The sequence below is a fragment of the Equus przewalskii genome, chromosome 9, assembly GCF_037783145.1.
Source record: "Equus przewalskii isolate Varuska chromosome 9, EquPr2, whole genome shotgun sequence".
NCBI lineage: Eukaryota > Metazoa > Chordata > Mammalia > Perissodactyla > Equidae > Equus > Equus przewalskii.
Window position 1 is genome coordinate 60,932,687 of NC_091839.1, and position 24,279 is coordinate 60,956,965.

A 24,279-nucleotide genomic window follows, 5' to 3' on the forward strand; every position below is an offset into this window, starting at 1 on the left:
GACGCACTCCGCGCCACCGCGAAGGTAAACAGGAGAGGAGTCGCAGGAAAGTAAACAGGGGATTCACAGATCCCTGAAAGCGAAAGCAGAGGCTGGGAGTGTGCGCCCCAGTGAAGGCGCGGGACGAGGAGGCGTGGGGGTTCTCCTGCCGAGGAGACAGAGGGCAGCTTTGTGCGAGGCCACCAGCGCGCCCGCCTCCCGTCCCCGGGGTGCGCACCGTCCTGGGGAACATGCCGGGGCTCCTCCTTCCCACGCTTCTCCTCGCTGCCCTGTCACAGGTAAGACCTCCCGTCTTACTCCTTCCCTTCAGGAGACTACAGCAGTTCTCGTTTCTTCAGGTCCAAAGTAAAAAAAGGACGAAGATGGGGCAAGAGGAGGGATAAATTCCTTGTGGAAATACAGGAGCCATTTTCCTCTGCAAATAAAGTTCTGCTTTAGTTTATTAGCGTCATGAAGGAAGTGGAAAACATTTCCCCTTTTCAGGTAATGGCACTTAATCCTATTTCGATGTGTTTGAACAGTTCCCAAACTTTAATAATACGTATATTTTTTATTGGCGCATAACACACAGCGCGTATTTGGGGAGCCGCAGCTCTGCCTGGCCTGGCGCAGTGAATGGTGCCCCTTCATGTGGGCTCCAGGCTGGGGCTCAACTTTCCGGAGTCGGGTACAAAATGTGCAAAGAGCCACTGGAAAAAGTGATTTTGACAACTTTTTTCGGTTAAGCCTGTCCTTGTTTGAAAGGAGCACTTCGGGACAACCATTTATATTTTTGAAACAGTCTATGACTTTCTCTTTTCTCGACCCATGTGTTTCTCCCTTTTTATGAAAGGGAATCAGTCCAGGGAGACTTTGAAATATTTCAAGCAACAGACCAAAGGGTTTAATTTAATATGATTAATTCATTGCCTTGGTATTTTTTAATGAGAAGATTAAAACAGGGTGACTGACTTATGGATTTATTTACATGGGGGAGGTTATTGCTTGCACAGAGAACAGAGCTTTTGAAACCTGGTGATTGAGAAAACATGGACGTGTCTGTGAGTTAATAGTTGATTGGGGTGGTAAGTAGTAGATATATCTTAGAAAACGAAGGATTGAAAATTGTTACATAGAAAGAGATTTAAAAGGATTGTAACAAGAACATCTGGGGTACACTTCATTCCTGCTGTTATGAGGTGGGGTACACTTCCCCAGTAAACGTGAAGTGAGATGGGGCTGCCTATCTCCTATTCCACTGTTCCTGTGAAAAGGCTTGTCAGTGTATAATGACATTACAGGGGATTGAAAGCTACAACATATTCCTAAATGGCAAATATCCCAATGTAGAGAGATGTGTCCAAAATAAAAAACAAAAACAAACACAAAAAGGTGTTATGAGTAGATCAACGAGAAAGTATTATTTTGCTTAATTGTGCTGTTATGAATTTTGAAAGGGTCTGATAATACCTAGCATTTATTGAACATGGGCTATAAGCCAAGCACTGTGCTGGCACTTTAGTCATTATCTTTTTTGGGGGGGGGGGAGGTATGTGGGAGGGGAAAATTAGCCCTGAGCTAACATCTGCTGCCAATCCTCCTTTTTTTGCTCAGAAAGACTGGCCCTGAGCTAACATCCATGCTCATCTTCCTCTACTTTATATGTGGGACGCCTGCCACAGCATGGCTTGACAAGCGGTGCCATGTCCGTGCCCGGGATCCGAACTGGCAAACCTCGGGCCACCAAAGTGGAGCATGTGAAGTTAACCGCTATGCCACTGGGCTGGCCCCTCTTTAGTCATTATCTTAATCCTCAAAATAACCTTGCAAGGTGGATATTATTAATCCCATTTTACAGAGGGGGACTGAGGCTCAAAGATGCAATAAATGATAGAAAGTTATCTAAGATCACAGAACTATACTAAAGCTCAGATCTGTTGTGACAACCCTCATTCTTTGTATTGCACCATTCTGATGAGGCTTTTGTTGTTTTCAGATTTTGCTTTTGAAACCAATCAAAATTATGTCTGAAGACAAGGGAAAACAAAATAATTCTTTATATTTACCCATATATTTGCCATTTCCAGGACTCTTCATGTCTTCCTGTATTTCTGAATTACTATCCATTGTAATTTCCCTTCAAACTGAAGATCTTCCTTTAGTATTTCTTGTGAGGCAGGTCTGCTAGCAACAATTTCTCTCAGTTTTTGCTTATCTGGAAATGTCTTTTATTTCACCTTCATTTTTGAAAGATAGTTTCACTGGTGATAGAATTCTAGGTTGACAATTTTTTTTTTCTTTCAGCATTGTCTCTGGGCATCTTGTTCTTCTCTTCCTTCTCTTCCTCCTCCTCCTTTTCCTTTATGTTTTTTGATTAAAAAAAGTCAATTTTTTTCTAGCAGTTTTAGGTGCATGGCAAAACTGAGAGGAAGGTATAGAGATTTCCCATATATCCCCTGCCTCCATACATGTGTAGCCTCCCCCATTATCAACATCCTCCACCAGAATGGTATGTTTGTTACAATTGATGAACCTACATTGACACATCATTGTCACCGAGAGTCCATAGTTTATGTTATGGTTCACTCTTGTTGTATATCCTATGGGTTTGGATAAATGTACTATGACATCTACCCACCGTTTTAGTATCATACAGAGTGTTTTCACTGCCCTAAAAATTCTCTGTGCTCCACCTATTTACCTTTCCCCACAACCCCTGGCAACTACTGATCCCACAGTTTTGCCCTTTCCAGAATGTCGTATGATTGGAATCACACAGTATGTAGGCTTTTCAGATTGGCTTCTTTCACTTAGTAATACGCACATCTTTTAATGGCTTGATAGCTCATTTCTTTTTCGTGCTGAATGATATTTCATTCTCAGGATGTACCACAATTTGTTTATCCATTCTCTGACTAAAAAACGTCTTTGTCTCCTTTTGAAGGGAAGTCAGATCTCATTGTTATTCTCCTGCATGTAATGCTTTCCTTTTCTCAGGCTGCTTTCAAGATTTTCTCTTTATCCTTGGTTTTCACTATTGAAAACCAAATTGGCCTCAGAGACGATATAGAGATACTTCAAGACTGGAAAGATAAACAGGTGTCCCCAGGTGGGCAGTTTGGGGAGTGGGCATTTCATCAGAGGGAGCAATATGAGAAAAAACATTGAGGAGAAAATCGACATGGTGAGTCTAGAAAACTGCAAGGCATAGGAAGAGAGTGCATCGGGAGCTAAGGCCGGGGAGGTCGGCACGAACCACTGCAGAGGGGGCTTTAGATAGCATGCTCAGAAGTTTGTACTTACACTGGAGACAGTCGTGATGGGCTTTAAGGAGAGGAGTAATACAAGCAGTTATGGATTTTTTTAAAGAGATCCCTCTAGCAGCAATCTGGTAGATTTGTTTAAGTCTCTCTTGAGGGAAGGAGACCAGTTAGGAACTTATTGCAATAGTAACTAGTTAGCAGCAGTAAAAATGGGGAAGAGGGACTAATTCTATGGCTATGATGACAATAAGCAGGATTAGTCACTGAACGGCGATGGGAGGTGAGGGAGAGGATGACCCGGATGATTCCTAGCTTCCTAACTGCAAATTTTGGAGAAGGTGTCTGGCGGGGGAAAGGATGACTTTTGCACATGAGTTCTTCCTGGAGGACATTCGAGTGGAGGTGTCCAGTAGGCAGTCAGCTATATGGGTCTAGAGTTCAGTGGAGAAGTCCTGGCTGGAAATTCAGTTTCGAAGGTGCGTCCGGCAGAAATTGAAGGCAAGGGAGTGGATGAGATTGCCAAGAGACAGCGCACAGAGTGAGAAAAGCAATATGTTAAGGTCATGAAACCCCACTAACCCTTCCTCTAAGTCAAATTCGGGATAAAGGAGCCTGCAGAGGTATGTTGAGAGGTTGGGCTGGAACTGGGAGGGCCTGGTGTCGTGAAAGTCAAGGGAGTGGAGGGATTAAGAAAGAGTCACATGCCTTAGGGAGGTGGGACAAGGGGAGGAGCAAGAGACCCCATGAACATGAGCCCGGCTGAGAGGCCGCTGAACCTGGGAAGGACTCCCTGGTAACCTCGGCTGAACCTGTGCAAAATTAAGAAGTAAACAGTCGCTATTTCTAGCCTCGCTATTTCTACTCCCTTCTCCACTTTTGTATTTCCTTTTCCCCTCCTCCTTCTGCAGGAGCCCAGCACTGTATCCTCAGCATTGATTCTCACATTGTATATTCAACTTGAATAGGAGCTGAAAGTCTTACTCCAGGGAACACATGTTTTAATAGTGATAAGAAAAAGGCTCGGGGTTTAATGGTGGAATTTCAAACTGATACTTTTTTTTTCTTTTTGAGGAAGATCAGCCCTGAGCTAACTGCTGCCAATCCTCCTCTTTTTACTGAGGAAGACCGTCCCTGAGCTAACATCCGTGCCCATCTTCCTTTACTTTATATATGGGACGCCTACCACAGCATGGCATGCCAAGCAGTGCCATGTCCGCACCTGGGATCTGAACCAGCAAACCCTGGGCCGCCGAAGTGGAACGTGTGCACTTAACTGCTGCACCACCGGGCTGGCTCTCAAACTGATACTTTTAAATGCAGAGTTTTTGAGTTGAAACGAGGTTTCGCTCTCTGGATCAGTCCAGCTGCCTTCAGTTCCATCAAATGAAAACAGAGAGTTAATTACGTAATTACTTGCCAGGCACCCGGCTGGGTACCAGTAGTGCACCAGCAAATGAACCACAAGCCCCTGAGGCTGGGTAGCCTTATGGCGAGTGGAGAAGACAGGCGCTTACACACATAATCTCAGCACAAAGACGTGTGAAAGGGAGGCAGGGGAGGTTGTAGAAAGTTTTCTGGAAAAGGTGATACTTAAACAGAGCCCTGAAGGATAACTAGGTAAAGGGCTGGGGTCAGGTGGAGAATCTTACAGGCAGGAGGAGCAGCGTCAGATAGGCAGGGATTGCAGAAATTTTAACTTGCTAGAACCTAAGGAATGTAAAAAATGCAAGAGAAGAGGAGGGCCCTGAATGCTGTGCTTAGGAGCTTGGACTTTGCTGTGTCAGCGACTTTCAGGTGTGAGGGATGAAGGGGAGGGAACAGGTGAGGTTGATTTCCAGCTTCCTGGCTTGGGGAACTCAGTGCATGGTGCCACCATTCACTGAAATGGGAACTACTAGCTGGGGAGCAGTTTGTCGGATGAGGGAGAAAATGAGGTGCTTGTGGGACATCAGAATGGATAGACCCTGTAGAAATTAATGAGTTGTAAGCTTATGGGGCGAGGTCTAGGCTGGTGAGGAGAAACAGATGCAGAGATTCAGCGATTTGTTCAATACCAAAGCTGGTTGTGGCAAGACCTGGACTAGGGAAGGAAAGAGGGTAAGGGTTGAGAGCTCTGACTCTGGACTCTGGTTTAAAACGCTTACTTGCTGTGTGACCTAGGACAAGTTAAATAATGTGAGCCTCAGCATCCTCATTAATAAAAAGGGGTTTCTATGTTCCTATCGCTACTCTAACAAATTACCACAAACTTAGTGGCTTAAAGCAACACAAATTTATTATCTTACAGTTCTGGACATCTGTAGCCTGAAAATGGGTCTTACAGGGTTAAAATCAAGTGTGGACAGGGCTGTGTTCCTTCTGGAGGGTCCAGGGGAGAATCTCTTCTTTGCCTTTTCTAGCTTCTAAAGGCTGCTTGCATTCCTTGGCTTGTAACCCCCTTTCAGCAGTGGCATCTCTCCTACCTCTGTTTCCATCATCACATCTCTACGGTCCTGCCTCTCTCTTTCCCGTATAAGGATGCTTGTGATTACAGTGGACTCACCTGAATAATCCAGGATAATCTCATCTCAACATCTTTAATTACATCTGCAAAATCCCCTTTGCTATGTATGGTAACATGTTAGGTTGTGGGGATGAGGACATGGACGTCTTTGAGGGGGCCATTATTGTACCTGTCACATGGGGATAATAACTACTCCATACTCTTCTTTTGAAGGCTAAATGGTATAATTGTGTAAGGTACTTGACACCTAGGAAGTACCATGTTCTTTCACTCAATAAATATTTACTATAGACAACAAGACAGACATTAGGCAAAGAGCTTGCTCTCAAGAAGCTCACATTCTTGATGTGTGACTGCAACAATAAACGAGTAAAATATATAGGTAATAAGGTAGGTGGAAAGAAGGTCTGTGGGGAAAGAGCTGGGGCAGGATGCTGTTTTATAAAGGGTGGTCAAGAAGGACCTCATCGATAAACTTGAGCACAGATCTAGAGAAAGTCAGGGTGAGCCACAAAGATACCCAGGGGAAGAGCATACCTGGAGTCTTCAAAGACCAAGGAGGCCAGTGTGGAGGCTTGGGTGAAGCAAGCCAGGGGGTGTGTGGGAGTGGGGACAGATGTTGCAGGGCCTCGGAGGGTAGTTTGGATGTTACGTTGAAATGGGAGGCTATGAGGAAGCCACCCCTTATGAGCAAGGAGTGACATCGACTGAGGTATGATTGACATACAAAAAGATGTACGTATTTGATGTATACAATTCGATGAGTTCGGGGTTAAGTATATACCCGTGAAACCATCACCACCATCAAGGCCATAAACATATCCATCACCTCCCAAAGTTTCCTCCTGCCCCTTTTTTATTATTATTTATTTATGTATTTTTTGGTGTGGTAGGAACATTTAACATAAGATCTATTCTCTTAGCAAATTTTAAGTACACAATACAGGATTGTTAGCTATAGGTACTAGGCTGTGTGTGTCTCCAGAACTTACTTATCTTGAAGAACCCAAACTTCATACTTTTTCACTATCACCTCCCCATTTTCCCCACCCCTCAGTCCCTGGCAACCGCCATTCAGCTCTCTGCTTCTATGAGTTTGACTATTTTAGATTCCACATATAAGTGACATCATATACTATCTGTCTTTGGGTGTGGGGCTTATTTCATGTAGCATGATGTCCTCGAGGTCCATCCATGTTGTTGCGAACGGCAGAATTTCTTTCTTTTTATCGCTGAATAATGTTGCATTGTCTGTCTACCACAGTTTCTTTCTCCATCGACGGCGATTTAGGTTGTCTCCATATTTTGGCTACTGTGAATAATGCTGCATGGACATGAGAGTGCAGGGATCTCTTCCGGATCCTGATTTCAATTCCTTTGGATAAATACCCAGAAGTGGGATTACTGGATCATGTGGTAGTTCTATTTTTAGTTTTTTGAGGATCTTCCGTACTGTTTTCCATAGTCGCTGTACCAATTTACATTCCCACCAACAGTGCACCGGGATTCTCTTTTCTTCACATCCTGGCCAACACTTGTTATCTTTTGTTTTTTTTTTTTTAAATAAACAGGTGTGAGGTGCCATCCATTGTGGTTTTGATTTGCATTCCCCCGATGATTAGCGATGCTGAGCATCTTTTCATGTTCCTGTTGGCCATTTGTATGTTTTCTTTGGAGGAATGTATATCCAAGTCCTTTGCCCCTCTTTTAATGGTTTTCTTGTGTGTGTATGTGCCATTGAGTTGTATGAGTTCCTGATAAATTTTAGATATTAACCCCTTATTAGATATATAGTTTGCAAATATTTTCTCCCATTACATAGGTTGCCTTTTCATTTTGTTGATTATTTCCTTTGCTGTGTAGAAGCTTTTCAGTTTGATGTAGTTCCACTTATTTTTGCCTTTTCTTTTAAAAGAACCCTCCTGGATACCAAGTGAAGAATGTAGAGGACAAAGGGGGAAGCAAGGAGAACCTTTAGAAGACAATTATAATCATCTAAGTGGAAAATAATGGTGGCTTGAATCACTGTGGTAGCAGTGGGGGTATTAAGAAATGATCAGAATGGGTATAATTTAAAGATATAACCATTAGGATTTACTGACAGGATTGGATACAAAATGTGAGAGGAGTCAAGAATGACCTGACCCCAAGATATTCTGGAAAAATGGAATTGGCATTTGCTCAAATAGGGATGTCTATGGAAGAGTAGATTGGAAGGGGAAATTGGGAATTCATGGTTGGTCATGTGAAATTAGCTATGCCTATCGAATCTCTACGGGGAGATCCGTTAAGTAGGCAGTTTGAGTCTGAGCTCAAAAGAGAGGTCTGGGTGGGAGATAAGAGATACAGTGAGAGAAGATACTTTAGAGGTTTTAACCCCACGGGGTGCCAATGTTTAGCGATGAGGAGGATGAGATGCAACCAGCAAAGGAGACTGAGAAGGAGTAATCCATGAGAAAGGAGGAGTAAGAGAGTGATGTCTTGGCTACCGAGTGAAGAAAAGTTGAAGGAGAGAATGATTATGTTAAATGCTGATAGATATATTATTACAATTTACCACACCATATTCTGCCAATTTGGGGGAATCTTCTATTTCCATAAAGCTTCTGAAATTAGTTTGAGGAATCATTTCTAACATCACCTTTATTATCAAATGAAGTTCTGCAGGGCACAGGGCACGCCTGAAGGAAGGCCTGGAGAAGTCTCAGAAGTGCATCAGCGGAAGCAGTTTTGTCATTGGCCCTGTAAATGCCCTCATCAGGAGCCCAGGTGCCCTCCTGGAGTGAGCTTTGTGAGGGATGGCTGTGGATGCTGTAAAATCTGTGCCAAGCAACCAGGGGACATCTGCAATGAAGCTGACCTCTGCGACCCTCACAAAGGGCTGTACTGTGACTACTCAGCAGACAGGCCTAGGTACGAGACTGGAGTGTGTGCATGTAAGTGTCTTCTTCTGAACCTGCTGGAAAAGGTGGAATCTAGACAGGATTTTTTTCTGCAATTGTTAATTTGGAATTACCAGCTTAGTTTGGCTACATATAAGATGGGTTTAGTTTTCACACACCCGTGGGACTGGCTCCATCATGTTGGACCCTGTGTGAAATTAGCAGATGTTTACACACGTTCAGAAACCTCTATTTTTACTGCGTTGAAGCAACCTTGCAGTTCTTCTCAGTTAATTGTTAATGATAGGAGAAATTATGTAGACAGTCTAACTTCTTAAAGTGCCACAAAATGACAGTTTTTGTTAATACTGTCAAAAGCAATCTGAATTCAGCCTTTTCTGTAATGAAAAAATAATCTTGCTTAAAAGGTGACGATGTATATCTAGTATTCAGACAGATGCCTTTCATCTCAGCCTTCCCAACTAGCCGTCAAGTTACTGTACTTTTTGCTGAAGCAGGTTAGTAAAAAAGATGGCGGGGGCACCCCAAATCACAGCCTGACCCCTAGCTCTATGGGTCTAAGCTCTGGAGGCTGATTGAGACCATCTAAATCTACAACACCTTGACAGTAATTCAGGATGTCAATTTATTTAGGATAAAAAATAAAGCCTCCGGGCTGGCCTGGTTAAGTTCGTGCACTCCGCTTCGGAGGCCTGGGGTTCACTAGTTTGGATCCTGGGCGTGGACCTATACACTACTTGTCAAGCCAGGCTGTGGTAGGCATCCCACATATGAAGTAGAGGAAGATGGGCATGGATGTTAGCTCAGGGCCAGTCTTCCTCAGCAGAAAAAGAGGATTGGTGGCAGATGTTAGTTCAGGGCTAATGTTCCTCAAAAAAAAAAACAAAGATAGTCTCTAACAGAAGAGAAATACTCTTGTCAGCTGAGCAGTTTAGTTACTCTGTGGAAAAGCCTTCAATGGGAAGGCAAATGACCAGAAGTTTGTGAACATGGAATGAGAGCACATCTTTGGAGTCAGACTCAATGTGTCAAGTCATTCAAGTCTGATAGCCTGATGCCCCTGTCAGCACAATATTATACTGGTTAAGAATGTAGGCTCTGGGTTCAAATCCTTGGCTCCATCTGCTGAGTGACCTTGATCAAGTTGTTTAATCTCTCTGTGCCTCAATTATGTCCTACGTACTTCCATTCTTACAGAGTTGTTAGGAGGATAAAATGAAATAATGAGATAAAACCCAACACACCCAGCACAGTATCTGGTATGAGTAGACCCTCAAAAGTGTTAGCTGTTTTTTATGAAAATTCTATAGGGAAAACATGGCCTTTTCAGACTCTGGCATTCAGGACACTCCTTTCTCCCAAACAATGCTGGGTCAGTTAGTCCGTTAACCTAACAAACATTTAGTGAACATCATTTACTGAGCCAGGCACTCGGACTGAGGACACAACAGGGGAAGAAAAGACACAGACCCTTCTCTCACAAAGTCAGTTTATTGTGTCACACAGATCTTTCCACAAGTAATTTCACATACAATGTGATGACTATTTTAACAGAGCATAGCCATGAGGATGGGGGTGGGGATAATCTATAACTGGGGTCACAAACTATGGCCCAGGGACCAAATCTGGCCCACAGCCTGTTTCTGTAAATAGTGTTTCGTTGGCACACCAGCATGCCCATTCAGTTATGTACAGTCTATGGCTGCTCTGCAGTGGCAGAGTCCAATAGTTTCCACAGAGACCATCCTATGTACTATGGCCTGTAAAGGCTAAGATATTTACTGTTTGGCTCTTTGTGAAAATTTGTTGATTCCTGATCTAGAACAACAGTTTTTTAAACTTTTTGGCCCAATGTTCCCTTTAGTCTTAGAAATCAGTGAGGACACTAAAGACCTTTTGTTTATGTGGGTTATCTCTATGGTATTTAGTGGATTGGAAAATTTAAAATATTTGCTAATTCATTTGAAAATAACAGCAAACCCATTGCAAATTAATAGGAATAATGTATTTTATGAAAAAGTCTCATTTTCTAAAACAAAGGAAAGTTTAGTGAGAAGAGTGGAAATGTTTTACATTCCTGCAGATCTCTCTGCTGTCTGGCTTAACAGAGATGCAAGATTCTCACATCTGCTTCTGTTTCAATCGATGCGACATGTTGTTCTGGTTGACATATATGAAGGAAATCCAACCTCACACAGATACATAGTTGGAAGAGGATGAAATATTTTTACAGGCTTTTCAGATAATTGTGAATATTCTTTTTTGATATTATATTCAAACTTGAGAAGTGATAGTTTCCTAAAAATGGCTGCATCATGGAATCTGAAACCACATCAATGAACTTGTCCAACTCTGTGACATCAAAATACATTGGTCTATCCAAGACCCATCTGGAATGCGTCTTTTACTCACGCGTGATTTTGTAATACCATGCATTAGTTATTTGGAAAACATCAGTTTGGAAAAACGGGTTATACAGATGTTTCAAATGTTGATACACTGAATTATACAATATTTAAAAAAATCACATTAATTAATACCAATCTCATCACCAAAGTCTACATATTGGGTAGCTATAAAGACCTCAGTGGTAGACACAGTTTTCTAAAATTCTAATTTTTGCTTGAAAGCTGGAATTCTCTCATTGGCCACAAATACTGTCAGTTGTTTTCCTTAAAGTGACAGGCTCACTTTGTTCATTTTTGAGAAAATGTCTGCCTAAAACTCGAGTCTGCATAACCATGGTTTACCAGTCATTTCTTCATGTGAAATTCCCACTAAAAAATTGGCCAGTTTGGCCCAAAACTCAAACAATAGCATAGGTGCTTTTCCTCAAGATAACTATTATGCTTTGGTACACAGAAATGTTCAATGTATACTTCCTATTTTGCCACATAGAATATTAAAAAGACATGTATTTGATGATTAAGATTTAATAAAATTAATAATTTTTACTGTGTTATCAAGGACGTTCTTAAGTAAAACTAGCTTTTTTTTTTTTTTTTAAGTACAAGTGCATGGCAAGGAATAACACAATGACTAACCTGTACAGTTTGATCCATGCTAAGGTGCCAGCAGCAGTTTTAGCCACCATTGCTTTTGTACCATCAGTGCAAATATCAACACAGTGAAAAAGCCAGTTATATCTTAGTAGTCCGAAAGAGTTTTGACTTTACAGATTCCATGAAAGGGCCTCAGGCACTGCCAAGGGGTCCATGGGCCACACTTCCAGAGCTGCTGAGCCAGGTCAATAATGCCCCTCAGAGGAAGTGAAAGTTTCCTCCAATTCTCTTAACAGTTACTTTGCAGTACTGTAGTTAAACAAATTATGATTACTTCAGTCATTCACATATCCTGACTTCCTAACCATACATCCTAGCCTGTTGTTGGGCATCTGGGGAAACCTCAGTCTCACCAGCCATCAACCCATCTTTCAGATTTACAATCATTATCTCGTTGCTATACTCATATTGGAATTTTGCTCCAGAACCTAACCTTTGCTTGGTCTTAATTCCAGAAGTGACCATTTGGGACTGATAGCCTACAACATAATGAAAATGTCTCATTTTCACCCTTCTACAGATGTTCTGTGAAGGAGGTTCCAGATGGGCCCTAAGAAGATGAGAACTTGACTTCATAAAAGAGATAGTTATTTCCTCTATGGTTTATAACTGGAGGTCTAGTCTATCAGTTAGGGCTTCTTTGGTGATTTTGCTCTTTTCTATCTTCAGACCTCGTAGCAGTGGGATGCGAGTTCAACAGTGTTCATTACCATAATGGCCAGGTGTTTCAGCCCAATCCCCTGTTCAGCTGCCTCTGTGTGAGTGGGGCCATCGGATGCACTCCTCTGTTCATACCAAGGCTGGCTGACAGTCGCTGCTCTGGGGCTAAAGGTGGAAAGAAGTCTGATCAATCAAAGTGTGGCCTGGGACCATTACAACAGCAGCCCTCAACAAGCTACAAAGCAATGCCAGGTGCTCCTAAGTAGAACTGTTTTTCATGAGTGACTTTTTGTGGTTTTCTCTCATATTCCTTTTCTGTACCACAGGTACTCAGTCAGTACTTATTGATTGGTGGCCCCTGTGAGATTCAGTTTGGCTGTGCCATCTCAGTCTGCCTCAGGCAGGGACATTCTGAGTACCTGAAAGGACACTTTATAATGTTATAGATTTTTCAGTAAAATATTGCAGTTTTTAAAAACTCTACTAGGTCAGGAAAACTCTTCTAAAATCTTACTACCTTTGCTTATTACCACTCAACCTCTTCTCAAGAAATTTGACCCAATATTGTTCACGTGTTCCCTGGAAAAGCTTTTATTTGTATTGTTCTATTATGAGTAAGAAGTATGAACCCATCCAGTTTCAAAAATTTTCAAACACAACTTTTCTATATGATACAACCGGAAATAGAAGCCTATTAATTAAAACTATTTGAGGACGTGTTTTGAATTTGTAAAGATTATTTCTAAAAATAGAAAACTGCTGATGTAAAATTATCCTTTCATTTACTCTGAAAATGAAGCTCAACAACGACCAATCTCTCTCTCTCCCTAAATAAACGCACACACGCATTTTTAATTAGGTTACCCAGGTGTGTATTTAAGTCAGAAACATGAAATGAGATTATTTATTACTCATCTTGAACACATGGCCATTTACTGTTAGAATCAATACATTCATGAGCCTCATATTCTGGTCAGCTCTAAGTTAGCGTCTTATTTAAGTGCAAAAATGCCAGCATATGAAGCACAGATGAGCCAGGACTCAAAAGGGGCAATATTGATGCCTGGTTCTTATTCATATCTCTGTTTTCATCCAGAAATCAAGAAGGCCTTTTACATGAAATTTAGAGCTTAGGGGGCTGGCTCCGTGGCCGAGTGGTTAAGTTTGCGTGCTCCGCTGCGGCGGCCCAGGCTTCGGATCCTGGGCGCGGACATGGCACTGCTCGTCAGGCCACGTTGAGGTGGTGTCCCACATCCCACAACTAGAAGGATCTGCAACTAAGATATACAACTATGTACCGGGGGGGTTTAGGAAATAAAGCAGGAAAAAAACAAAAAAGGAAGATTGGCAACAGTTGTTAGCCTAGGTGCCAATCTTAAAAAAAAAAAAGAAATTTAGAGCTTAGTGAATGAAAGGTGCCATGGAAACACAGAATATTTGTATATGCTAAAAACTCCTAAGTTCACTTATATTATGTGGCTGTCTAATGAAAGCAACTATAGTCAGAGAAATGAGTTTTAGATATGTAAAAACTAACTCTATGAAAGGAACATGCTTAGGGACCCCAATTATGTCAGTTAATTTGAAAAAAATCTAACAGGTTGGGGTAAATTTGCATTTACCATACATAGTTATTCAACTAACAGCACAATGACACTACAGTCATGCACCGCATAACGATGTTTTGGTCGACGACAGACTGCGTATACAACAGTGGGCCCATATGATTAGTACCACATAGCCTAGGTGTGCAGTAGGCTCTACCATCTAGGTTTGTGTAAATACATGCTATGGTGTTTGCACAATAATGATATCTCCTAAGGATGCATGTCTCAGAATGTATCCCCATCATTAAGCGACGCATGACTGTAATGCTCTAAGATGTATAAAATTATAAGCCAAATTGTTCTTTTATCAAACTGTACAGCAACAGCTGATTTTCTGCTTTAGGCCAAAGTGACTCAATATACAGCTCTTCTTAGAACACATACTTGAAACTCCCTGGTGGGAGAGACTCCCTTAGAGCAGCAGTTTTCCACAAGTAGGGCCCTCTGGATCAAGTTCAAGTTGGTCTAACTTGTGAAGTTAGAGCAGTTTCAGAGGGTTCACTTGGAACCTGGTTGGAGAGGGTGTCAGATGGTCATTGTTAGTGATTTGTGCTTTGCTGAAAAAATGAGAAAAATCTCCCAAATTGCTCTCTGGCATTTGAGATATCGGCCCAGATATGTTTCAAAGTATATGTTCAGTCTAACGTCTCTCCTTTGCTTAACTCTGAAACTGTATTTAAGGACCCAAACAGGAGATTGGCTTTTAAAGACAACCACAATGACAAACACACACTTTAAGATATATTTGTGATAGTAACTTATATACTTAGTTAATTCTGGGTGGTCTATAGTTGGAACTAGGTTTGCTTGGTCAGTATGAAGTATGCCATGACAGAATGCCCCCATGCTTTTCTCACTGCTCACCAAGTACTAAACTTTTAAAAACCTCTTCTGGTTTTCTCGCTTTGTAATGAATGTTAAACAAATTCCTGAACTGCAGCTCTTGGCTTAACTTTAAGTGAGATTATTGGTAATGCAATAATCTAACCTACCTTTATTTATTGCAGATGCGTGCCAGGCTTTTAATCTGCTTCCTGCCTTGAGGTCTTATAACTGCTGTCTACCTTCCAGGTATCTTCATGTTTCTGCTTCCTCTTCCTCAGTTCTGTATGCAATTGCAAGATCCTACTGTAATAACACTGAAAACAGTTTCAAAGTCATTTTATTCAAAGATTGCACATACTTCAAAGCGACTGATATTTCCTATCAAGAAGACATTTTTTTTTGTAGGGATCTTTTTGAGTTTTAAATTGACATTTTGAAGGAATGTAGCCAGAATTTTGCTATGTTCAACTGCAGACTCAAATCACCTTATTCCTGAAGCATCCATTTTAGGATGTACTTAACCTTAAAGAAATGCCTTGAGACAATAAACCAATATGGAGTTTTCTTAAAATGAACCAAGGACCTGATTCATTCACGAACAGAACAGGAAGCTCCCAATGGATTTACAAAGAGATGGAAGAATTATTATGGCTTCTTTATTTTTTTCAATTACTTTATTGGGATCATAATGGTTTATAATTATTATGCCCTTTTTATATTCTCATTATTCACCCCCTTCCCCTCCCATTTCTCCTAAGCAGCAGGCAGTGGAGGGGTTCCATGGATCCACTCATTCACACACCCATTCATAGATCTATCCATCCATTCATCCTCCATCTTTTCATAGGTGATTTGAAATGGCTAGTCAATGGAGGGAATACCAGGGGCCTGATAACATAGAGAATGTAACAGTTTAGCTGAATGCATAAAATGGGTTACACCTTCGCCATGACTTAGTATATAATAATTATTTAGTTTAGGTGAGTGTAACGTAGAGAATTTTCTAAAAGACTAGATTAAAACAAGTGGAGGAAAAATAACTGGTCTCATTGATAGTTTAATTCTCAAATATAACTTTCATATTTTATAGTTTAACATATTATACAATTTAACATTAAGACCACATTGTTCTGATTACTATCTCAAATCCCCTAATCCTACTAATGCCTATTTCAACGTCCTGGAAATATTATCAAGCATGAGGCAAGAACCAGAGAAAAGGCAGATATCCATCAGGACATAAGCTTCAGCTTAATACTCAGAGGATGGGCTAAGCAGAAAAAGAAGCAAATAGGTTAATCTACTCAGTTTTTCAGAGATAAAGTATTTTTATTCCTCCTAAGAAACTGGACTGTAGCACTTGATTGAAAGGTAATTTGGGGAATGGGAAAAAGAGCGAATGATGGATTAGACCATAAGCTTATTTTATAGGGACTTGCATTATATAAAAACAAAGGTTCATATCTTTTAACTATTAGCTTAAAAATAATTAAAACTTCTCTCTCTACATGAATGTGTGTGTATTCATATACACACACACATACTTCTCCCTCTTTATTTTAGCTTATAGGAATCTCCCACTTATTTGGAAAAGGAAATGTCTTGTGCAAGCAACGAAGTGGACCCCTTGCTCCAGAACATGTGGGATGGGAATATCTAATAGGGTAACGAATGAAAATGCCAACTGTGAAATGAGAAAAGAGAAAAGACTGTGTTATATTCGGCCTTGTGACACTAATATATCAAAGACAGTAAAGGTAAAGTTTAATCAGATTTAACTTCATTATGATTCAATAGTAAGAGACTCCTGAAAAGTGTGTGTGTTTTAGAGGGATGGATGGTGCTTGGTTCTTATAAAAATAAAATCACCTCATTGTAACTCTTAAAGTCAGACTATCTCAGAGGAAAGCAGATAGTAATCTAACCGCACTTCGTGGGAAAACTCTCACCAAGCAGAAGGTAACATTAAGCTGTAGATTCTAGATACTCTGATAGCTTAACAGTGTGGGTCTTGGTCAGCCTGATTTGTTGTGGTCCCCCACCATGTATGTTTTTTAAGAGTAGGTCCTTTTCAGACTCTAACTTCTTTTTCTATATTATGTAGTGGAAACAAAGCAATGGATAAAAGATTTTGGTTGCTATATCATAATTACAGAAACAGACATTATGAACATCAGAGAAGTTCTAATCTTGTTATATATCACCTACTCGGAGAGAGAACGACACCATTTCCAAAATTCTCTGTGCTTAGATAGTAAACTTGCCAGAGGACTATGATAAAATACTTATTCTAAGATTGCTTGGTATAACTAGAGCTAGTCCTACTCCTAGAACTAGGCAAGATGACAGTCTCATGGGCAATTTTTAGAAATGCTACAAAACCCTTCTCATCATCCCCAAGTTATTCCGTATCATATTAGGAAGCTGACAACTCAGTTTTAAAGGGATTAAGGTATTTATTTAATCTATCCTTCTACTCAAAACTGTCTGAGCTATGTTAGGGAATTTGCTGTCTTAAGTAAATAAACATTTAATAAGACAGCCCTTGATATTAAACAAAACAGCAATTTTCATTTATTGTAGAACTAAATGAAGGGTAGACAGCAAAGAACATTTGGGAGTGGGCCCTGTAACACGAGGGAGCAGGAACAGGCAGGACAGAGGGGATTTTAAAGGTAGAAAGGGGAGTGCTGGAAGCCACTAAAGAGCAACTATTAAGGCCCTAGAAATAATTATGTGTGTGTTATAAAATGACCTATATAGTATCACTTTTTTTAACTACTGTAATCAAATTTAAACAGTGACTTCTTAATGTTATGTGTCTTTTCAGATCCCCAAAGGAAAAACGTGCCAACCTACCTTCCAGCTCTCCAAAGCTGAAAAATTCATCTTTTCTGGATGCTCAAGCACTTGGAGTTATAAACCCACTTTCTGTGGAATTTGCTTGGATAAGAGATGTTGTGTCCCTAATAAGTCTAAAATGATTACCGTTCAATTTGATTGCCCAAATGAAGGGTCATTTAAATGGAAGATGCTGTGGATTACATCTTGTGTATGTCAGAGAAGCTGCAGAGATCCAGGAGATATATTTTCTGAGCTTAAGATCCTATAAAACCAAGTGCTTAAGGGAAAAGTTAAGGTTAGTCCATCATGTCGTTACATCAAAAAATTAAAATGGTTTTAAAAGGGTGGCAAATCTGCCTTATTGATTTAAAACAGTAAGAATGCCTAGCTATTCTCAGATGATTGTATTCCAGGCATTAGAAGCTTTTAAAAGGTTCTCCTAAAAATAGTGTAAAACTTGAAAACCTTAAAATTGAACTCTTACTTTAAAATTATCTTATAATTTATGTGATACACAGATATTTGGTTCCATCTACGTTTTCCATATATAATGGAAAATTATACAATTTATAAGAAAACATTTTATTGTAAAATAATTTGGAATACTTTGTTGAAGATGTGTAAAAAGCATATTAAAATTTTAAAACTTTATCTATAATTTGACAGTCTAGCCTAGGTTCCCATCAGAAGATAATCATTATAGGGTGAGAAGATTCTAGATTAAGTCTTAAAAATAGGACTAAGATTAAACCATAAATATATTTATAATTTCCCTTGCCCTTTCCTCAATATGAGTTTATTAAGATTTCTTTTAGAAGGAGAAAACAGAACTTCTTTGGCCACTGTTGACAACTGTAATCTAAAAGTTTTTATACCAAATATTGTAAAAAATTAAATTTCTAAGATAAAGACCAAGAACAGTATCCTTACTTTGAAAAGGAAAGAAACTTAAAAAACATAATACTAGAGAAAGCACACAGCAGATTATTTTGGCTTGAAAATAAACTCTTCCTAAAAATTACTCCCTTAAGTGATCAATCCACACATGGATTTGAAATATAAATTATGACTAAAGATAAATTAATGTTAAAGACAAACTGGAGATCATTGTAACTGTAACACTTTCACTAGACTGTTATAGCCATTGACTCAAAGCTTGGAAGGAGATATCAACCTCAGTAACGATCTGTTGGCTTGTATAAATGGGGATCAGCACAACAATGACAAAGAGCATTGTTTGAAAATACTGGTATTTATTATTATAAGTTAACTGCTTTCATAAAAAAGCATTATATTTAAAAATAATTTAGTACAAAAGACATGTTAAAATAAATGTAAAGTGTGATTCTTTTGAGTGCAAACAAGTGGTTACACAAAGAAGAACACCTCCTTAATAGTTAACAATTAACTTAATAACCATCCCTGAAGTTAGTGGATATTACACAGAAATATTTATAATGTGTTCTTATATTCTCTGTATTTACTTTTAAAGAATCATGAGAATTTAAATAGAATATGAAAACATAAATTATAAATAAATATAAAAATATATCTGTACAAGATTTTTATTGAAGACATGATTATCATTGTATAAATAAATGCCTAAACATGAGACTATAAATAAAATAAAATGTTGAAGAATTGTTTGTTTCCTTAATTTTAGAAAAGGGGAAATTTCTAAAGACAAATGTTTGAAGTTAAGACACTAGGACTTCGCTAATTTCACAGACTGGTATCATCAACAAATTGCAATTAAAGGAAAACTACTCTTTTAGACAAAAATACTTTCTAATATGAACGACACAAACTAGGCTTTCTGAATCACAAAAAATCTGAAAAAGAAAGGTAAGGTGACAAAAAGAATGTGAAATTAGGAAAAAGTAAGTGTTGTATTTTCTGGGTTTCTTTTTCACACAGCTACGCTCAGTCTCGGTAAATCTTCCACAGGCCTGCTTTTGGTGGCATCCAGCTGGTTATATTCCCGTATGAGTGCTGATAAAGATGACTCAGCTTCTGTGAAACAGCTTTCCTCCATCCCTTCAATTTGCAGATAGTGATGAAGATGAGCCTATAAATGAAAAAACTGGATACTGTTGACCATTTTCAGGAAATTTAATACATATAACTGTCCTATACGTAAATACTCATTATTAAAATGATAGTTCACTCAGCTTTACAAGAGAAATGGGAACTCAAATCCTATAACTCGTGAGAGCCCTCATTTAGACAGTCTGAGTAAGTCTCTCCAGTTATGATCAGTACAACGAATATAGCAGACAGGATCACCCCTGATTTGTAACAGTGTAATTCTTGAGAATGCATCTTCAATAGCCAAACTAAACATGTATAGTTACAAAGGTGTACTGATAACTACCTTCTTCTTGTAGAGCCTCAGGAATCTCTCTCTCAGTTCCACGAAGGTAGGCTTCACGCATGTGTTATTTGCTAAAGCTAATAACGAATGAGAATGGCCCACAGGAGGTACTGAACACAGGCTGGTTTTCCAGCCTTCTTGATTCCAGGAGACAAACCGTAGAGAAGGTTTTAATCTGCGATACAAAAATCCAAAGGTAAGAATTAAGGTACTAAACATGTCTGCCATATTGTGGCACCCCACATCAGTTAAACTAGGATATACTGATGGTACCATTCTAATTGCTTAGTTTATAATGTAAGTTCTCTATTTTTACTATTAGCAGTAGCATGGTACAGTCTGACAGTGAACTAAGGGACATTTAGTAGAAGGACATTAGATTGGCTGTGATGGTAATTCAAAAAGCTAGAAACATGTTGCTTAACATTAAAAATCTGGGGATTGGGGCTGGCCCCATGGCCAAGTGGTTAAGTTCGTGTGCTCTGCTTTGGTGGCCCTGGGGTTTTGCTGGTTCGAATCCTGGGTGTGGACATGGCACTGCTCATCAGGCCACACTGAGGTGGCGTCCCACATGCCACAACTAGAAGGACTCACAACTAAAATATACAACTATGTACTGCGGGGCGGGGGGGGAGGGGTGGGATTGGGGGAGAAAAAGAAGCAAAAAGAAAAGAAGACTGGCAACGTTGTTAGCTCAGGTGCCAATCTTAAAAAAAAAAAAACCAACAATCTGGGGATATAAAGAAATGAAGGTCTCATAATTTTCCTATAAAATTCCCTACAATTCCCTATTGTAATTCAATAGAGCAGTTTTCCTAAAAATAGACTGTCAAATAGTAAAACATAAACTTCAAGAAGCAGTGTAGTGGTAATAAAACCAGTAACAATAGTTAAGGTTTCTGAACACTTTGAGAAAATAAAACATCTCCTATCATTTAACACTCGTAAATAACAACTTTGTTCCATGATTATTCTTATTTTACATTTGAGGAAAATAAGGCTCAGAGAGGCTAAGCAGCTTGCTCAAGGTCACACTTTAGTTAAGTGGCAATGGTAGAACTTGCAGAGAGGCCGTCTTAATACTCTGCTACACTGTCGCAAGCAGTACACATAAATTATCTTGAAAAATACACAATCAAACCTTTCAATATTTCTGCGAAGATCTGAGATCTGTACATTTCCTCTAACCATGAGGGCACAGGCAAGGTAGAGACTGTGTTTGGGGTCAGCCCGAATTAGCTGGTGATCTTTACTAAAGGCATCTGAAAACATCTGATCCAACCTACAGCAATGAAAGAGTCACTGTTTATTACATCTTTCTTCTATGTTTAACTTTAAAATGAAAAGACAGTCATCTATAGGTAAATAACCTTCACATACAAATATATTCTAAATTTCGGCTATCATTTTCTCAAAGCAATCTTGAGAAGAGAGGAAATCATGCAATATCCTTTTTATTTTGGAATAGAAATCTTCTGCAATATATTGGTGGTTTCAGGTGGCTATAAAATGTTGACTATATCATTAGTGAGCTCTATGTGGTAGTGATTTCTGACACGTGTCATTAGCACTTAGTTCTGTATCCTTATCTACTTTATAGTATCAGAACTATCAAAACTAATTAAAAGCCTACGACATTAAGATTACTTTGTCTCTGTAAAATATATCATAAATATTCTCAGAAATAACTACGAGGAAACTATCAAAGGACAATGTTAGGCTCTCCTATAAAAGTGGTGTTCCTGAAAGGGGAGACTTAAGTGAACGAAGTCTTTTAACTTCATTCTTTTATCTTTCAGTTAAAGAGAGGACGATAAGGTGACTGACAAAGATAGTATCCAATGATACACAGCCTCCTAGGTCCTTAATATGGCCCCAGCCTGGTTCTTAAATCCCACTTAATTCAAATGTGATTAGGTTCCTGAGCTAAATCTAGCCAGAGCTTGTGTGCTGAATCTGCAGAATGGGAAGAGGTGCAGAATCACACTCGCTGCCTATTCCTTCGAATAGGTATTCACTAAATGCCTACTATGTGCCAGGCACTATTCTAAGTGCAAGAGACTCAGCAGTGAACAACAACAATTTTCCACTCTAGGAGCTTACATTCTACCCTGATTGTCTTAGAGCAAGAAGGACAGAGGACTCCCTTAGGGGATGGGGAGCTCTGTGGGATGCATTGATCCTCCGTACTGTGTTCAAAATTTGGGTGTGGATGTGCTTTTGAGCATTTCTGGAATCAATGAAGTCCAGAAAAGGTTAGGAACCACTATACCACAAGTGGGCAAACTCATTCTTGATTTATCTTTCGTCATCAGATATGAAAACTAGTAAGGAGCTACTTAGAATTATTGGGATCCTTTATTTACATTAGAGATATGGAATTTGAAGAAACATATACAACTTTCACATGTGCTTATTTTCATTTGATAAAAATGGACTAGTTTCAGAACTGACATTTATTAATAAAAGGCACAGCCAAAACCATTCTCACTTGTTTGAAAACTACTAATAAGAAATCAGAGTTTTAAAACTATGCCTTTTAATAGTACAATTTTAAAACAATTTATTATTTACTCAAGGATAAATGTGTTCACATGCTGATATGGCAGCCTTTGAAATATCTACAGTAAAGCAGAAGGAACAAGGAAAAAAAGGGGAAAAACCCCACAAAGACAGAAAGAACATGTGATAAGTTCCTTAAGAGTCTAATATTTCAAAAGTTCCTTATGATTTTCACTAACATTTTAATTAAAAACAAAACTTCACAACAAATTATGATTATATAAATAAAAAATGTTGACACAGTATTATTTTTATCACCAAGCAGGATTAAAACGAATTTAACTGGTTTTGAGCTATTCAGGTTGAAGGACCAAGTCTTTATGCTCAACTTAATTAGAAATTCCATGTCTTTATTTTTAAGAATTAACTTTAAATATAAAAATGTCTGGATTATCACTATTGTACAATAAATACTTTAACACTAATTTACATTCTGTGTCCTCATTAAAGGTGTACATTTTACTTAATATACTAATTTTTAATATGCTGGGCTGATAACAGTGAACATTTAATGAATGATTATCATGTTCCATATACTGTGCAAGTTACTTCACCTGTTAAGGTCATCAGCATCCCACATAGATGGCATAATTGGTTATTTGCTTCTGGCTCAAATAAAAGTTAATCAATATCACTGTGAAATTCCCAGAGTGTAAAACTGTTATCTTGCCCAAACAAATTGTAAAAAATATTTAATTTACTTTTTACTTTAATTACATGCTTTCCTCTTACAGAGTCTGACAGGACCTTTTCCTTCAGTCAACTGTGAATGCTAGCGTGAACTCTTCAAGCTCTTCATCACTGTATATGCCAAGACTGTCTTTCAATACATTTTTTGTTAAGTAAACTGATCTAAGTTTTATGCTTAAAAATGACACACAGTTATAAAAGAAGGTGTTCTGGAAATGACATATAATAGCTACCATACAGAGTAACATGTGAAAGTCTTCTATGGTCCTGGGCTGTGACAAGAGCTTTAAATGATACTCTTATTTAATATACCCAACAAGTGTAGGAGGTAGGTACTCTGACTCTCACTTACATAGATGAGAAAAACTCAGAGGAGGTGTCACCTGCCCAAGGTGCTGTAGCTTTTAAGTGATAGAATTAGGATTCAGACTTAAGTCTGTCAGACTTCAAAGCCCTTAAATCTATTTCAGTAAAAACTGTCTTTATTAATTTTCATAAGCTTAAAAATTTCGTTATTAGATTTAATTTCAAATAGTTTAATATGACATTTTAAAACAATGACTTCTAATTAAAGATGCATTCATATAATGGAAAAATGGCTGTCATCAACTGTATTTTATATACTTCTCACAAAGAAATGATATTAAGTAGAGTTATTATAAACTTTTTTCTTAAAAATTCGAGTTCTCAAGTAATTAGAATAAAGTTACTACATCTTACCTTCGAGGAGGAACGTTAACATCTGCCAGGGTATATAGGGGTGTTAAACTTGACACAAGATAATGCAGTTGAGGAAAAGGAACTAAATTCATGCTGATTTCATTAAGGTCCATATTAAGGGACCCTTCAAATCTCGCAGAGCTAAAAAATTAACATTAAAGCATGAGAAAAACATTTAATTTAAAAATTCTATACTTTGAACATAGCTTGATTTATTCCACAGCATTTTCTTAAATCCTTTCATACACGGCTCTTCAATAGAGAATATATGATCTCTTTCTCTGTAT

At 38.9% G+C, this 24,279-nt stretch overlaps 2 protein-coding genes across 7 annotated transcripts in view; one reads left to right on the forward strand and one right to left on the reverse strand.

Moving 5' to 3' along the window:
* Nucleotides 1-19,287, forward strand: CCN6 (cellular communication network factor 6). Of its 4 annotated transcripts, XM_070559311.1 has the most exons (6): nt 1-278; nt 8,405-8,681; nt 12,380-12,622; nt 14,985-15,048; nt 16,366-16,559; nt 17,633-19,287. In XM_070559311.1, exons 1-5 carry the CDS (start codon nt 231-233, stop codon nt 16,370-16,372), a joined length of 639 nt encoding a protein of 212 aa, XP_070415412.1. In that variant the 5' UTR covers nt 1-230; the 3' UTR covers nt 16,373-16,559; nt 17,633-19,287. The 4 variants fall into 4 exon arrangements, with proteins under 4 accessions (XP_070415412.1, XP_008513012.1, XP_070415413.1 ...); XM_008514790.2 differs by lacking the exon at nt 14,985-15,048 and having other exon boundaries at nt 11-278; XM_070559310.1 differs by lacking the exons at nt 1-278; nt 14,985-15,048 and adding an exon at nt 333-483.
* TUBE1 (tubulin epsilon 1) overlaps nt 18,880-24,279 on the reverse strand; it is a 19,979-nt gene continuing 14,579 nt past the window's right edge. For all 3 annotated transcript variants that reach the window (XM_008514787.2, XM_008514788.2, XM_070559307.1), the window contains 4 exons: nt 23,993-24,133; nt 21,162-21,302; nt 20,021-20,195; nt 18,880-19,714 (listed from right to left, as the gene is read on the reverse strand). In XM_008514787.2, coding sequence (XP_008513009.2) covers nt 19,556-19,714; nt 20,021-20,195; nt 21,162-21,302; nt 23,993-24,133 — 616 coding nt within the window. In that variant the 3' untranslated portion in view covers nt 18,880-19,555. The remainder of the gene's footprint in view (nt 19,715-20,020; nt 20,196-21,161; nt 21,303-23,992; nt 24,134-24,279) is intronic.

Bases quoted from the DNA above. Each gene is read 5' to 3' on its own strand.
- CCN6 (XM_008514790.2), top strand. From the start codon at position 231: ATGCCGGGGCTCCTCCTTCCCACGCTTCTCCTCGCTGCCCTGTCACAG. The intron at 279-8,404 runs GTAAGACCTCCC...TATCAAATGAAG, and splicing joins TCCTCGCTGCCCTGTCACAG to TTCTGCAGGGCACAGGGCAC. The intron at 16,560-17,632 runs GTAAAGTTTAAT...GTGTCTTTTCAG, and splicing joins ATATATCAAAGACAGTAAAG to ATCCCCAAAGGAAAAACGTG.